Consider the following 14293-nt stretch of genomic DNA (forward strand, 5'->3'; position numbering starts at 1 on the left):
AGTGACCCAGCATGAGCCCTCCCAGGGATCTCCCAGGATGCACACCCACCCATGCACCTGATAAGAAGCCTGCTGTCAGTGGAACCAAATTTGGACCCTGAAGCAGACCATTGTCCCAACAGCACCCTACTGATTAGAGGTGGTCCCATCCACCTGGGAATCCATGCCTTTCTGAGCTCCTGATAACAAGCCCACCAACAACAGAACCCACAGCAGACCCAGCAACAGCCTCATAACCCAACTTCCCCTCATACCACTCTGATTCTGGAGATAATTCCATAAGCCTGGGGAATGAACAGGAGAAGGTATTTATCTGCTGAAACTAGACTGTAAAGACTGGAATTGAAAAATTCAACACAGAGTTTCCACAGCAGACTCAAACATGCAGAAGAAAAAATTAATGAACATGAAGACAAGGTTTTGAAACTAGCCAGTTAGAGGAGCAAAAAGAAAATAGAATTTAAAAGGGTGAAGAAATCCTGTGTGAAGTATAGGACTGCATCAGAGGAAAGGATAAAAATTATATAGCCTCTCAATAGACACAGAAAAAGCATTTGACAAAATTAAACACCCTTTCATGGTAAAAACTCTCTACAAATGGGATATAGAGGAATCATATTTCAACATAATAAAGACCATAGGTGACAAACAGATCGCTAGAATACTCAATTGTGAAAGATCAGGAACAAGACAAGAGTGCTAACTTTGTAGTGGAAGTTCTAGCCAGAGCAATTCAGCAAGAAAAACAAATAGAAGGCATCCAAATCCTAAATGAAGAAGTAAAATTTCCTGTTTGTAGAAGACATGATCTTATACGTAGAAAACACTAAAGACTCTGCCAGAAAATTGTTAGAACTAATCAATAAATTCACTAAAGTTGCAGAATACAAAAATGAACATAAAGAAATCAATTATATTTCTAATTACTAGCAATAAAATATCTGAAAAAAATGAAGAAAACATCCCATGTACAATAGCATCAAAAACAATAAAATACTTAGGGGTAAATTTAAGCAAGGGGGTGAAAGATTTGTATATTTAAAACTATAAGACTGTAATAAAATAAATTAAAGAAGATACAAATAAATGGAAAGATATCCCATGTTCATGGATTGGAAAAATTAATATTGTCAAAATGTCCATGCTATCCAAAGTAATCCATAGATTTGATGCAATCCCTATCAAAATTCAAGTGGCATTTTTACAGAAATAGGAAAAAAACCCAAAATTTGTATGGAACTTCAAAAGACTCCAAATATCAAAGATATTCTGAGAATGAAGAACAAAACGGGAGGCATCAGACTTCCTGATTTCAAACTGTATTACAAAGCTCTAGTAATAAAAACATTATGGTACTGGCATAAAAACAGTTACATAGACTCATGGAATAGAACTGAGAGCCCAGCAATAAACCCATTCATATACTGTCAATTAACATTTGATAAGAGAACCAAGAACACTCAACATAGAAAGGATAGATCTTCAACAAATGATGTTTGGAAAATGGGTATTCACATGGAAAAAAAGGAAATTGGATCTCTATTTTACACCACTCACAAAAATTAATTTCAAAAGGATTAGAGACTTAAACGCAAGACCTCAAACCATAGAACTCTTAGAAGAAAACATAAGAGAAAACCTCCTTGACATTGGTCTTGGCAATGACTTTTTGAATATGACACCAAACACACAAGCAATAAAAGCAGTAATAAACAAGTGAAGCTCGTGTGCATGAAACTGGCCTGGGAGCTTCCCAGGTATAATCTGAAACTGGTCTTTGTATGTGGAGGGCAAGGAGAGACTGAAGAAAAAGGCAGACCATTCCAGGTGATTGGTAGGTTGCAGGTTTAATAAGCAAGGGAACTTACTTATAAGCTTTTCTTGGGTGGCCACAAGATCAGTAATTATCCATACCCGCCCACCAAATCTTAAAAGTTTATAGAGAAGCCTTAACTGGATTAAATCACAAACACAGTAGTCCTTAACTGGGTTCAGTCATTTACCCAGTCCAGATGGTCTCAACACCACATCACTATCTCTGAGTTGTATCCATGGGGAGCTGCTAGCACGGTAAAGGCAAGCAGAGCACACATTCCAAGGACAGGGGAAGGGAGAAGAGCCTCCAGTTGCCTGGGTCCAGCTCTCAAGTCAAAAGGTGAGTCACATCTACTTGGCTACCTTCCCCAACAGTACTAAATCATGCTAAAAAGATTCTGCACAACAAAGGAAGTGAGTCACAAAATGAAAAGGCAACCTATTAAGTGGGAGAAAATATTTGAAAACCATATATCCAATAAGGAGTTAATAGCCAAAATATATAATGAAGTCATACAACTCAATAGAAATAAAATAAATACAGTAGTCCCCCTTTATCCACTGACAGAGGCATAAACTGGGCACATAAAATACAAATGACCATTCTATAACTCAGAGGAAGTCATCCTTTCCCAAAAACATTTTATCAGCCATCACAAGATTATCTCTAGGCAGAAAATTTTATCCTGTTCCTACTTTTCTGCTTCAGCTGATTAAAATTGAACATTTGGTTTCTTCAAGGCATATATATACAATCCCTTATGCGAAACCTATGGATTCTAATGTATTTCCACTTTCAGAATTGTTTGATATTTTAAAAAGGAGTATTATGTATACACTATAGAATTTATAATACTGCCAAAATATTGTAGAGTGATGCCATATAATCAAGCACATGGATATTTTTGAGCAAAATAAAAATATTCAAAGTGGAATAAGTAAGAATATAAACGATTCACTTCAATTCAAGTCAGGTTTTGACCGTCCAATGAAACTGCACCAACCTTAGATTTTATTTATATTTCCAGGAGTTTTAGTATTGCAAAGCTGTGGATGAGGGATTTCTAACCCCATATTAGGAAAATAAAATTAGAAATGCTATCCAATGCAGTAGCTATAGGCCACAGATTTTTCTTTATATTTAAATTGAGTTAATTAAAAGTAAATAAAAATTTAGCTCTTCTGGTGCATTAATCACATTACAGACACTCAATAAGCCTATGTGTCTAGTAGCCACTTTACTGGACAGCACAAATATAGAACATTTCCATCACTGCAGAAAGTTGTCTTAGACCAGTTGTCAGCAAACCATGGGCCATGCAAATCCAGTCTGCCACTTGTTTTTGTACAGCCCATAAGCCAAGAATTTTAAAACTGAAAAAAAAACCAAAAGAAGCGTAGTATTTTGTGATGTAAAAATTATAAGAAATTTAAATATCATGGTCCTGAGAGGGGTGTCAAGATGGTGGTTTAGGCAAACTTTGAGCTCACCTCCTCCTGTGGACACAACTAATTTACAACTACTCTGGGAACAATTATCCCTGAGAGAGAACTGAAAACTGGATGAAAAGAATCCCTGCAACAGGGGACAGTGCTGAATGAGGTGGAAGAGGCAGAAATTCCTTTTTGGAGAGGAAAAAAACTGCCTTCACTAACCATGGTGTCTCATGGATGGCCAGAAGCAATCCTATGGTGTTCAGCCTTTCCTGGAGGAGTGGGGGACCTGAGTGGGGGAGCATTATTGCTATAAGCATCCTTTGGACTCAGCACAACTGAGAAGAGTCTCATAATATCTGGCTTTGCTGGCTACTAACAACAATGGGGAATACCCCCAAAAGAGCTATCAGACATAAGAGGAAAAAAGCTTGGTCTTAAAGGGCCCATGTACAAATTCACCCACTTTGGAAAGCAAACTAAAATCCTCAGAAAGAAAGGTGGACAGTCGTTTGGAGAAAAGAAACTCACCTGATAGGCTCTGTGTGCTACTTGGAGAGAGGTGAGACCTCTCCAGGGACTGAGATATTGGTGGTAGACATTATTGTGACCTACTACAAGAATGCTGACACAGACTCTGGCAGGTGCCCTTGGAGTTCTCCCCTTGGCCTGTCAGCCCAGGGTCTGCCCCACCCACTAGAGCATCAATTTAATCCAGCTCAGCCAGGGCAGGCAGCCTGTCCTAGGGAGTGGCCCCATCCAACAGCAGGCCCTCAGGCAACTTATAGGCCTGCATAGGCTGGGTTCCTGGATCTTCTGAAACAAGGCAAGTGGGTCTGCTTCTGTGGGGCAGACCATGTGTGATGAGTAGGTGGAGTGTGTGGGGCCTTTGCTGTGAGGCAACTGCTTCTACTTCAGGGGATCAGGATGTGCACACAGGGAAGGACTGTGTTGACAGTGTGTGTGTGACCCTATGGGTGGTGGGAGATGTCAGCTGCAGAAGACTTGTGCTTCTCAAACAGCCACATAGGGGATCAGTCCCACCTTCCAGAGCCTGAAAAAATTGAGCACTCCAATGCCTGGTGCTAGCCCCACTCAGCTGCAATCTTGAGAGAACTGACAACAGCCTTGTAGGCTGGAGGCCTACAGCAATTGTAAGCACCTGAGCCTCACAACCAGCCATATTGGGGGCCTACTCACTTAACAGAAAAACTGCAACAAGAATGTGCTATTAGACTTTGCAGCCAACTGTGCTGGGGGTCTGCCTGCCTGAAAAAAAAAGAGAAGGGTGCAGAGAAGCCACACACTGCTGAAAATTACAACCAGCTGGCCAGGGGGATAGCCTAGTCTCCCTGGGCATTTGCAGCAAGAGTAACCCTGCCACAACAGATGGACAAACATAGCCCACACAAGAGTCACTCCTGGAACATTTGGAACTGGTGACAAGAGGGAAGCACACTGCTGGGCCTCATAAGGTGTCTCTTACATAAGGCCACCTCTCAAAGATCAGGAGACATAGCTGACTCATCTAATACACAGACATAAGCACAGAGAAGAAGCAAAATCAGGAGGCAAGGAATATGCTCTGAGTAAGGAAACAGGACAAAACTCCAGTAAAAGAACTAACTGAAAGAGAAATAAACAATCTACCTGACAAAGATTTCAAACAAAAAGTCCTAAGGATGCTCACTGATCTTGGGAGAAGAATGGATGAGCACAGTCAGAACATCAACAAAGAATTGGAAAATATAAAAAAGAACTAATCAGAGAAGAAGAATATAATACTGGAAATGAAAAACTCACTAGAGGAACTCAATAGCAGAGTAGATGATACGGAAGAATGGGTCAGTGAGCTGGACTAAAGACCAGAGGAAATCACCCAAGCTGAACAGATAAAAGAAAAAAGAATTAAAAAGAATGAGAACAGTCTAAGTTACCTCTGGAACAACATCAACCACACTAACATTCATACTATACGTGACCCAGAAGGAGAAGAGAGAGACAAAGGGGCAGAAATCTATTTGAAGAAATAATACCTGAAAACATTCATAACCTAAGGAAGGAAAGAGTCATCCAGGTACAGGAAGCACAGGAAGCATCAAACAAGATAAACCCAAAGAGGTCCACAGCAAGACACATTATAATTAAAATGTCAAAAATTAAAAATGAAGAGAGAAACCTAAAATATGCAAGATAAAGGAAACAAGTTACATACATAGGAAACCCCATAAGGCTATCAGTGGACTTCTCAGCAGAAACCTTAAAGGCTATAAGGGAGTGGCATGATAAATTTAAAGTGCTGAAAGGAAAAAAGCTACAGCCAAAAATACTCTACCTGGGAAGGTTATCATTCAGGATGGAAAAGGGATAAAGAGTTTCCCAGACAAGCAAAAATTAAAGGAGTTTAGCCCCAAGACACCAGTTTTACAAGAAATGCTAAAGTGATTTATTTAAGTGGGAAAGAGAAGACCACAAAAAGGAATAAGAAAATTATCAAAAAAAAAAAAAGGAAAAAGCAATAAAATCACTGGAAGATATTCAGATGGCCAATGGCCACATGAAAAGATGTTCAACATCATAGCTATCAGAGAAATGCAACCAAAACTACAATGAGCTATCACCTCACTGCCATCAAAATGGCTAAAATTAACAAGACAGGAAACAATAAGTGTTGGAGAAGATGTGGAGAGAGGGGGACTCTCATACACTGCTGATGGGAGTGTAAATTGGTGTAGCCACTATGGAAAACAGTATGCAGAGTCTTCAAAAAATTAAGAATAGATCTACCACATGATCCAGCTATTTCACTTCTGGGTATTTATCCAAAGAACATGAAAACACAAATGCATAAAGATACATACACCCCTATGTTCATCACAGCATTATTCACAATAGCCAAGACTTGGAAGCAACCTAGGTACCCATCAAGGGATGAATGGATAAAGAAGATGTTGTATATATACACAATGGAGTACTACTCAGCCATAAGAAATGATGAAATCCAGCCATTTGTGACAACATGGATGGACCATGAGTATATTATCCTCAGTGAAAAAGTCAAAGGGTGAAAATCAAATACCATATGATCTCCCTCATAAGTAGAAGATAAATGAAGGAGACCTGGCATGAATTGTGGTTGTTCTTGCACGTGAGGCATCCACAAGACTGGCTGGACTTTTCTGCAAACAGAATGTTCTGCCTGGTGAACTCACAAGGCCCCAGGGAAAACATTGCTTGCAAACAAGAATGTTTTATCAGCTTCTCAAAAGGAGCAAGCCTGGGACCTTGGGAGTTTGAAACATTATGAAGGAACCTGTTATGAACAGATGTGTAGGGGAAAGGTCATTATTGTGGGACGCTTGCGCAGGTTTAGGTCGCTGACTCACCGCTTTGGCAAAAGGCCGGCTTTGTTTAGAGGCTATAATAATAAAGAGCTCAAGGAGCTCGAGGGGGAGAAGACTACTGCACAGCAACCGGTGTTCATGTTTTCATTTCGTCGGCAGCAATAAAAACAACAACAAACACATAGAAACAAAGATTGGATTTGTGATTACCAGAGGGGAAGGAGGGAGGGGGAAGGGTGAAAGGGGTGATTAGGCACATGTGTGTGATAATGGATCGTAATTAGTCTTTGAGTGGGGAACATCGTGTAATCTACACAGAAATTGAAATATATAACGATGTACACTTGAAATGTATACAATGTTCTAAACCAATGTTACCACAATAAAAAAAATTTTTATATAAAAATGAGAATAGGAGGCAGCCCCATGGCTAAGTGGTTAAGTTTGTGTGCTCTGCTTCGGTGGCCCAGGGTTTCACTAGTTTGGATCCTCAGTGAGGACATGACACCACTCATCAGGCCATGCTGAGGTGGCATCCCACAAGGCATGACCAGAGGCACTTACAACTGGAATATACAACTATGTACTGGGGGGCCTTGGGGAGAAGAAGAAGGAAAGGAAAAAAGAAGATTGGCAACAGATGTTAGCTCAGGTGACAATCTTCAAGAAAAAAATTAAAAATAAATAAAATTTAAGCATCGTGTTTCCCAACATGTGGTCCATCTTTGAGAATGTTCCACGTGCACTTGAGAAGAATGCTTATTCTGCCATTTTGGGACAAAATATTCTAAATATATCTATTAAGTCCAGCTGGTCTAGTATTTCATTTAGGGCCACTGTTTCCTTGTTAACATTCTGTTTTCATAATCTACCTATTGATGTAAGTGGGGTGTTAAGGCACCCTACTATTATTGTTTTGGTGTCAATTTCTCACTTTAGTTCTGTTACTAGTTGCTTTATATACTTTGGTGCTCCTGTGTTAGGCGCATATATATTAACAGGTGTTATGTCTTCTTGGTGTAAGTCCCTTTTATCATTATACCCTGCCCCTCTTTGTCTCTCATTGACTTTTTTATCTCGAAGTCTGCTCTGTCTGGTATAAGTATGGCCACACCCACTTTCTTTTGCTTGCCATTTGCTCGGATATTCATCTTCCATCCCTTCACTATGAGCCTATGTTTGTCTTTAGGGCTGAGATGTGTTTCCTGGAGGAAGTATATTGTTCGGTATTGTTTTTAATCCATCCAGCATTCGGTGTCTTTTGATTGGCGAATTCGATCCAGTCACATTTAGAGTGATTATTGATATGTGAGGGCTTCATATTGCCATTTTATCTCTTGTTTTCCAGTTCTTTACTTTTATTGTTTCTTTTTCCTTGTATTTCTGCCTGCCATTTCTGCTTGGTGGTTCTCTGTGATAGTTTTCACTGTATTTATGATTTGTGACTATGCTCTGATTTTTTGCTTTGTGGCTACCATGAGGTTTGTATAAATAATCTCATAGATGAGATATTCCTTTTTCTGATAGCCTCTTATCTCCATTACACTATACAGGTTCCATCCCTTTCCACTTCCCCATCTATGTTTATGTTGTCACAAATTATTTTTATTTGTGTTGTGAGTTTGTGACCAAATTAAAGTGGTTACACTTATTTTTTTTTTAAGATTTTATTTTTTTCCTTTTTCTCCCCAAAGCCCTCCAGTATATTGTATAGTTGTGTATTCTTCATTGTGGGTCCTTTTGGTTGTGGCATGTGGGACGCTGCCTCAGCGTGGTTTGATGAGCAGTGCCATGTCCGTGCCCAGGATTCGAACCAACGAAACACTGGGCCGCCTGCAGCAGAGCACACGAACTTAACCACTCTGCCACGGGGCCAGCCCCAGGTTACACTTATTTTTGATGTTTTCTTTCCCTTTATCCTTTAGATTATAATTAACTGTTTGCTAACCTATTTTGATATATAACTGAAATTTTCTAGTTTTTCTGTCTGTCTATCTGATGGATCAAGGCTTTGTAAACATTTGTAAACCATTTCCTTTTTGTTTCAGGTAGGAGGGCATGCCTAGTGAAACAGAGCATACCAACTCGTATGGTATGCAGCAAAAGCAGTACAAAGAGAGAAATTTATAGCAACCCTGGCCTACCTCAACAAACAAGAAAAATCTCAAATAAGTAATCTTAAACCACAACTAAGAAAACTAGAAAGAGGTGGGGAAAACCACCACAAAGTCAGTAGAAGGAGGTAAACACTAAAAATCAGAAGAGAAATAAATTAAATAGAGATGTAAAAAACAAAACAAAGGATCAATGTAGCTAAGAGATAGTTCTTTGAGAAGATAAACAAAATTGACAAACCCTTTGCCAGATTCATTAAGAAAAAAAGACTCAAATAAAATCAGAAATGAAAGAAAAGAAATTACAATCGATACCACAGAAATAGAAATGATTTTAAGAGATACTATGAAAATTTACATGTCAAAAAATTGGATAACCTAGAGAAATTTATAAAGTCTTTGAATCATACAATCTCCGAAAAATGAATCAAGAAGAAATAGAGAATCTGCATAGACCAATCACAAGTAAGGAGATTGAAACAGTAATCAAAAACCTCCCAAGAAACAAAAGTCCAGGACTAGATGGCTTCTCTGCTGAATTCTACAAAACGTTCAAAGAAAATTTAATACCTATCCTTGTCAAACTATTCCAAAATATTTAAGAGGATGGGACATTTCCTAACTCATTCTACAAGGCCAACATTATCTTGATTCTAAAACCAGACAAGAACGACCAAAACTAAAAAATTATAGGCTAATAGTGATGATGAACGTAGGTGCAAAAATCTTCAGCAAAATATTAGCAAATTGATACAATACATTAAAAGGGTCATATACCATGATCAAGAGTGATTTGTTCCAGGGATTCAAGCATGTTTCAACATCTGTGAATTAATGAACGTGAGACACCACATAAGCAAAATAAAAAATAAAAAAATCACATGATCATCTCAACAGATGCAGAGAAAGCATTTGACAAGATCCAAATGATATCCTAACTCCCAAAACTTGAAATAAAATGCGTGTAGAAGGAAAGAACCTCAACATAATAAAGGCAATATATGACAAACACACAGCCAACATCGCACTCAAGAGTGAAAACCTGAAAGCCATGCCTCTGGGAACAAGAACAAGACAAGGGTGCCCACTCTCACCACCCTTATTCAACATAGTACTCGAAGTGTTAGAGCAATTAGGCAAGAAAAAGAAGTAAAAGGGATCAAGATTGGAAAAGAAGAAGTAAAACTCTCACTGCTTGCAGATGACATCAATCTATACACAGAAAAGTGTGTGGAATCCACCAGAAAACTATTAGAAATAACCAACCACTACAACAAAATTGCCAGGTACAAAAATCAACATACAAAAATCAGTTGCATTTCCATACACTAATAATGGACTAGCAGAAAGAGAAGTAAAGAATACAATCCCATTTACAATTGCAACCAAAAGAATAAAATAACAAGGATAAATTTAACCCAGGAGGTGAAAGACTTTTACACTGAAAACTATAAGACATTATTGAAATAAATTGAAGATGACATAAGCAAATGGAAAGATATTCCATGTTCATTCTTTGGAAGAATAAACTGAGTCAAAATGTCCGCATTACCCACAGCAATATACAGATCCAATGGCATCCCAATGAGATTCCTGACAGAAATAGAACAAAGAATCTTAAAATTTACATGAAACTACAAAAGACTGAATAACCAAAGAAATCCTCAGAAAAGAGAACAGAGCTGGAGGGATCACAATCCCAGACTTCAAAATATACTACAAAGCTATAGTAATAAAAACAGCATGGTACTGGCACAAAAACAGACACACAGATCAATGGAACAGAATTGAAAGCCTGGAAATAAAACCGTGCTTCTATGGATAGCTATTCTTCAGCAAATGAGCCAAGAACATACAATGGAGAAAGGAGAGTCTCTTCCATAAACGGTGTTTGGAAAACTGCACAGCTCCATGCAAAAGAATGAAAGTAGACCATTATCTTACACCATACACAAAAAAATTAACTCAAAATGAATTAAAGACTTGAATATAAGACCTGAAGCCATAAAACTCGCAGAAGAAAATATAGGCAGCACACTCCTTGACATTGGTCTTGGCAGTATCTTTTCGAATACCATGTCTACTCAGGCAAAGGAAACAAAAGAAAAAATTTAAAAATGGGGCTGCATCAGACTAAAAAGCTTCTGCAAGGAGAAGGAAACCATGAACAGAACAAAAAGATAACCCACCAACTAGGAGAAAATATTTGCAAATCCTGTGTCCAGCAAGGATTTATTTCCAAAATATATAAAGATCTCATACAACTCAACAACAAAAAACAAACAACCTGATCAAAAAATGCACAGAGCATATGAATATAAGTTTTTCCAAAAAAGATGTACAGATGGCCAACAAGAACTTGAAAAGATGTTAAACATCACTAATTATCAGGGAAATGCAAATCAAAACTACAATGAGATATCATCTCAAACCCGTCACAATGGCTATAATTAGCAATACAAGAAATGACAAATGTTAGAGAGGATGTGGAGAAAAGGGAACCCTCATACAGTGCCGGTGGGATGCAGATTTCTCAAAAACTTGAAAATAGAAATACCATGTGATCCAACTATCCTACTACTGGGTATTTATCAAAAGAAACAGGAAATCAACAATTCAAAGAGATTTATGCATCCTAGTCATTAGTCACAATATTGTGAACATTATTCACAATAGCCAAGATGGGGAAGCAACCCAAGTGCCCATCAACAGATAAATGGATAAAGAACATATAGTGTACATGTATACAATGGAATACTACTGGCCATGAAAAAAGACAAAACTGTGCCATTTACAACAACATGGATGGACCTTGAGGGTAGTATGCTAAGCAAAATAAGCCAGACAGAGAAAGGTAAACACTGTATGATTTCACTCAAATGTGGAAGATAAACAAACTCATGGATAAGGAGAACAGATTAGGGGTACCAGAAGGGAAGAGGCTGGAGGAAGGGCGAAAGGGATAAAGGCGGATATATGTACAGTAACAGATAAAAACTGGACTATTGGTTGTGAACAGGATGCAAACTATATGGAAACAGATAATAATGTACATGTGAAATTTACACAATGTTATAAGCCAATAACACCTCAATAAAATAAGTTCAAAAATTTAAACATCATTTTGGTTAATTCTGTTATTTTATAGGTAAATTAAAGCAGAGGAAAGGTTTTCTTTTCATGGGGATCTGAAAAATGAAATTGTAATCAAATGGTCAATAAACTTTATACATAAAAAGACCCCAAATTCACTTCTATAAATTTATTTAAAGGTGACTTGAATAACAAATAATGTGAGGAAACAATAAGGTATTGAATAACGGGAAATCTGTAGAGTTATCTGCTTCTATGGCAGGCTCCTTTACATATTCCAGGGTCTAAGCTTTCAAAAACAGTTTTATTGTAGACTTATTTGCAACATCGAGGGGATGTGTGCAAGAGAGAGAGAGATTCACAGGTAAAATGTGACTTGCAGTCTTTCCTTTCACTTCATTTGGGAGATAAATGGAGATAAACAGGGCAATTTGGAATCCAAGCAGAAAATGAGAGTCACTGTAACAAGCACTTCATAGGTTAGCAGAGCTCACAGTGGGAGGTACATAATTACCATAAAATTTTAACACAAAATCCAATAAAGAAGGGGAAAAAGTTAAGCAAAACTGGAAACATAACCAATTACAGTCAGTGATAGGGATTAATAATAGTTGAAGTCTACTTAAATAAATCATCATACAATTTGGTATTTGTGTATTTCGCAGAATTGTGCTGTAGAATATATATTCACAAAATGTGTAACTCAGTATAGTGAGAAATGGGTAATATGAAATAATTCATGCTGACAGTTTTTAAATCATACTTTGTTCATGCAAACATTATAATTGATGAGTACTGCACAAAGATATGCCAAAGCAATTAAAACCATATATTAAATTACAAACCATAGGTAGCACCATTACTGGTAACGTGTAGGCAGGGACATTGAAAGAAACCCTCAGACTTGTCAGTGAGCCTGACAGTACAATTATAGTCTAATTATGTGAAAGCACATGTCAGCTGGTTCATCAATATAAGGATGTGCAAGGTTATTCTCACTTGACAAGTATTCACTGATGAGAAGTTCTGATATGGGTAACCCACAGTTATGCTATGGAAGAAACAATGCTGTTTAACTCTTTTGAAAACTGAGGTTCAAAACTTTCAACTCTTATAATGCCATGACTTGAAAATAAACAACAGAATAAGATTAAACAACCTTGTATACCCACACTGGATGCACAGTCATGATTGTACACACACAACAAGCAGACATACACACAAGAGCTCTCTTGGCTCCCTGCTACATACGCTCCCTCCTCTACCTGAGGGCTGGTAGCCACTACCCATAATGAAAGATTTGGCTACCCATGAAATATTTTCAAGGATGTTGTTATACAAGAGAGCAGACTGTTAAGATCAGAGTCACAGAGTATGGAATCACTCACCTTAGTTTTTCTCAATTCTTCCACAAGGCAGCAGGCTTCCTGTTGAACGCGATCCTCAATGTTCCTATTTCCCACCTCAAAATTCCTCAGGATCATGAGGGAAAAGTGATGCATCTCATTCCATCTCTTCCTATTGCTGAATACTATTCCTATCCGAGGGGAAAGAGAAACTGAAAGGGAGATTCTTGTCAAGGAAGGGGAAGCTGGGAGCTGGCCCCGTGGCCAAGTGGTTAAGTTTGCACATTCCTCTCAGTGGCCCAGGATTTTATCTTTTGGAATCCTGGGCGGGAACATGGCACCACTCATCAGGCCATGCTGAGGCAGCGTCCCACATGCCACGACTAGAAGGACCCACAACTAAAATACGCAACTATGTACTCGGGGGATTAGGGGAAAAAAAGCAGAAAAAAAAGAAGATGGGCAACAGTTGTTAGCTCAGATGCCAATCTTTAAAAAAAAAAAAAGAGGAAGCTGATACTTGGCAGCCTTGGGGCTGGGCAAAGCTCTCCTGAGAAAATCTTTAAATTCATGTTTCCCCACCCCCATTACCAATACTGAATATGCACACAAACACTTATCATTTCCTTTATTAGCTCTTTCACCTGCTGAGAAATGACCTCTTCCTGAAAACTCTCTCAGATCAATCAGAGCTTCCTTCACTGCTTCATATCCATGCAGCACCACGGCAGGCCCCAAGCCCAAATTCAGAGTAAACACAGGGCCATACAGTTTTGAGAGCTGGGAAATGGAAAGAAAATGCAAATCTTAGTAAAAGAAGTCAATTCGTCTATATTTTTGCATGATTCAGATTGATATTATCATCATATATTTTATATTTCTATTCAGTCATCACGGCTTTAAATACTTCTGAATTTTATTCATGAGTATGATGATGATTATAGCTGCCACATACGGATGGCCTATGAAATGCCATGCAATGACCCAGGCCATTGGTACACAGATTATATATAATCCTCACATCTACACATTCGCAAGTTTATTTGTTCAGTTTTACAATAAAGAAACTAAACTCAGAGAATTACAAATTCTTTTGCAGTGTACCATGGCAAATAAATAAAAGACATAAATTTGAACTTCTATTTTG

At 38.2% G+C, this 14293-nt stretch overlaps 1 protein-coding gene across 1 annotated transcript in view; it reads right to left on the minus strand.

The window, feature by feature from the left end:
* LOC124236086 (cytochrome P450 2C19-like) overlaps positions 1 to 13404 on the minus strand; it is a 78528-nt gene extending 65124 nt beyond the window's left edge. The window contains exon 1 of the mRNA XM_046654759.1: positions 13189 to 13404. Within this exon, the coding sequence (XP_046510715.1) occupies positions 13189 to 13302 (114 nt within the window). The 5' untranslated portion in view covers positions 13303 to 13404. The remainder of the gene's footprint in view (positions 1 to 13188) is intronic.
* Between the last annotated feature and the right edge of the window lie 889 nt (positions 13405 to 14293).

This window comes from Equus quagga, chromosome 2 (assembly GCF_021613505.1).
Source record: "Equus quagga isolate Etosha38 chromosome 2, UCLA_HA_Equagga_1.0, whole genome shotgun sequence".
In the NCBI taxonomy this organism is placed as follows: Eukaryota; Metazoa; Chordata; class Mammalia; order Perissodactyla; family Equidae; genus Equus; species Equus quagga.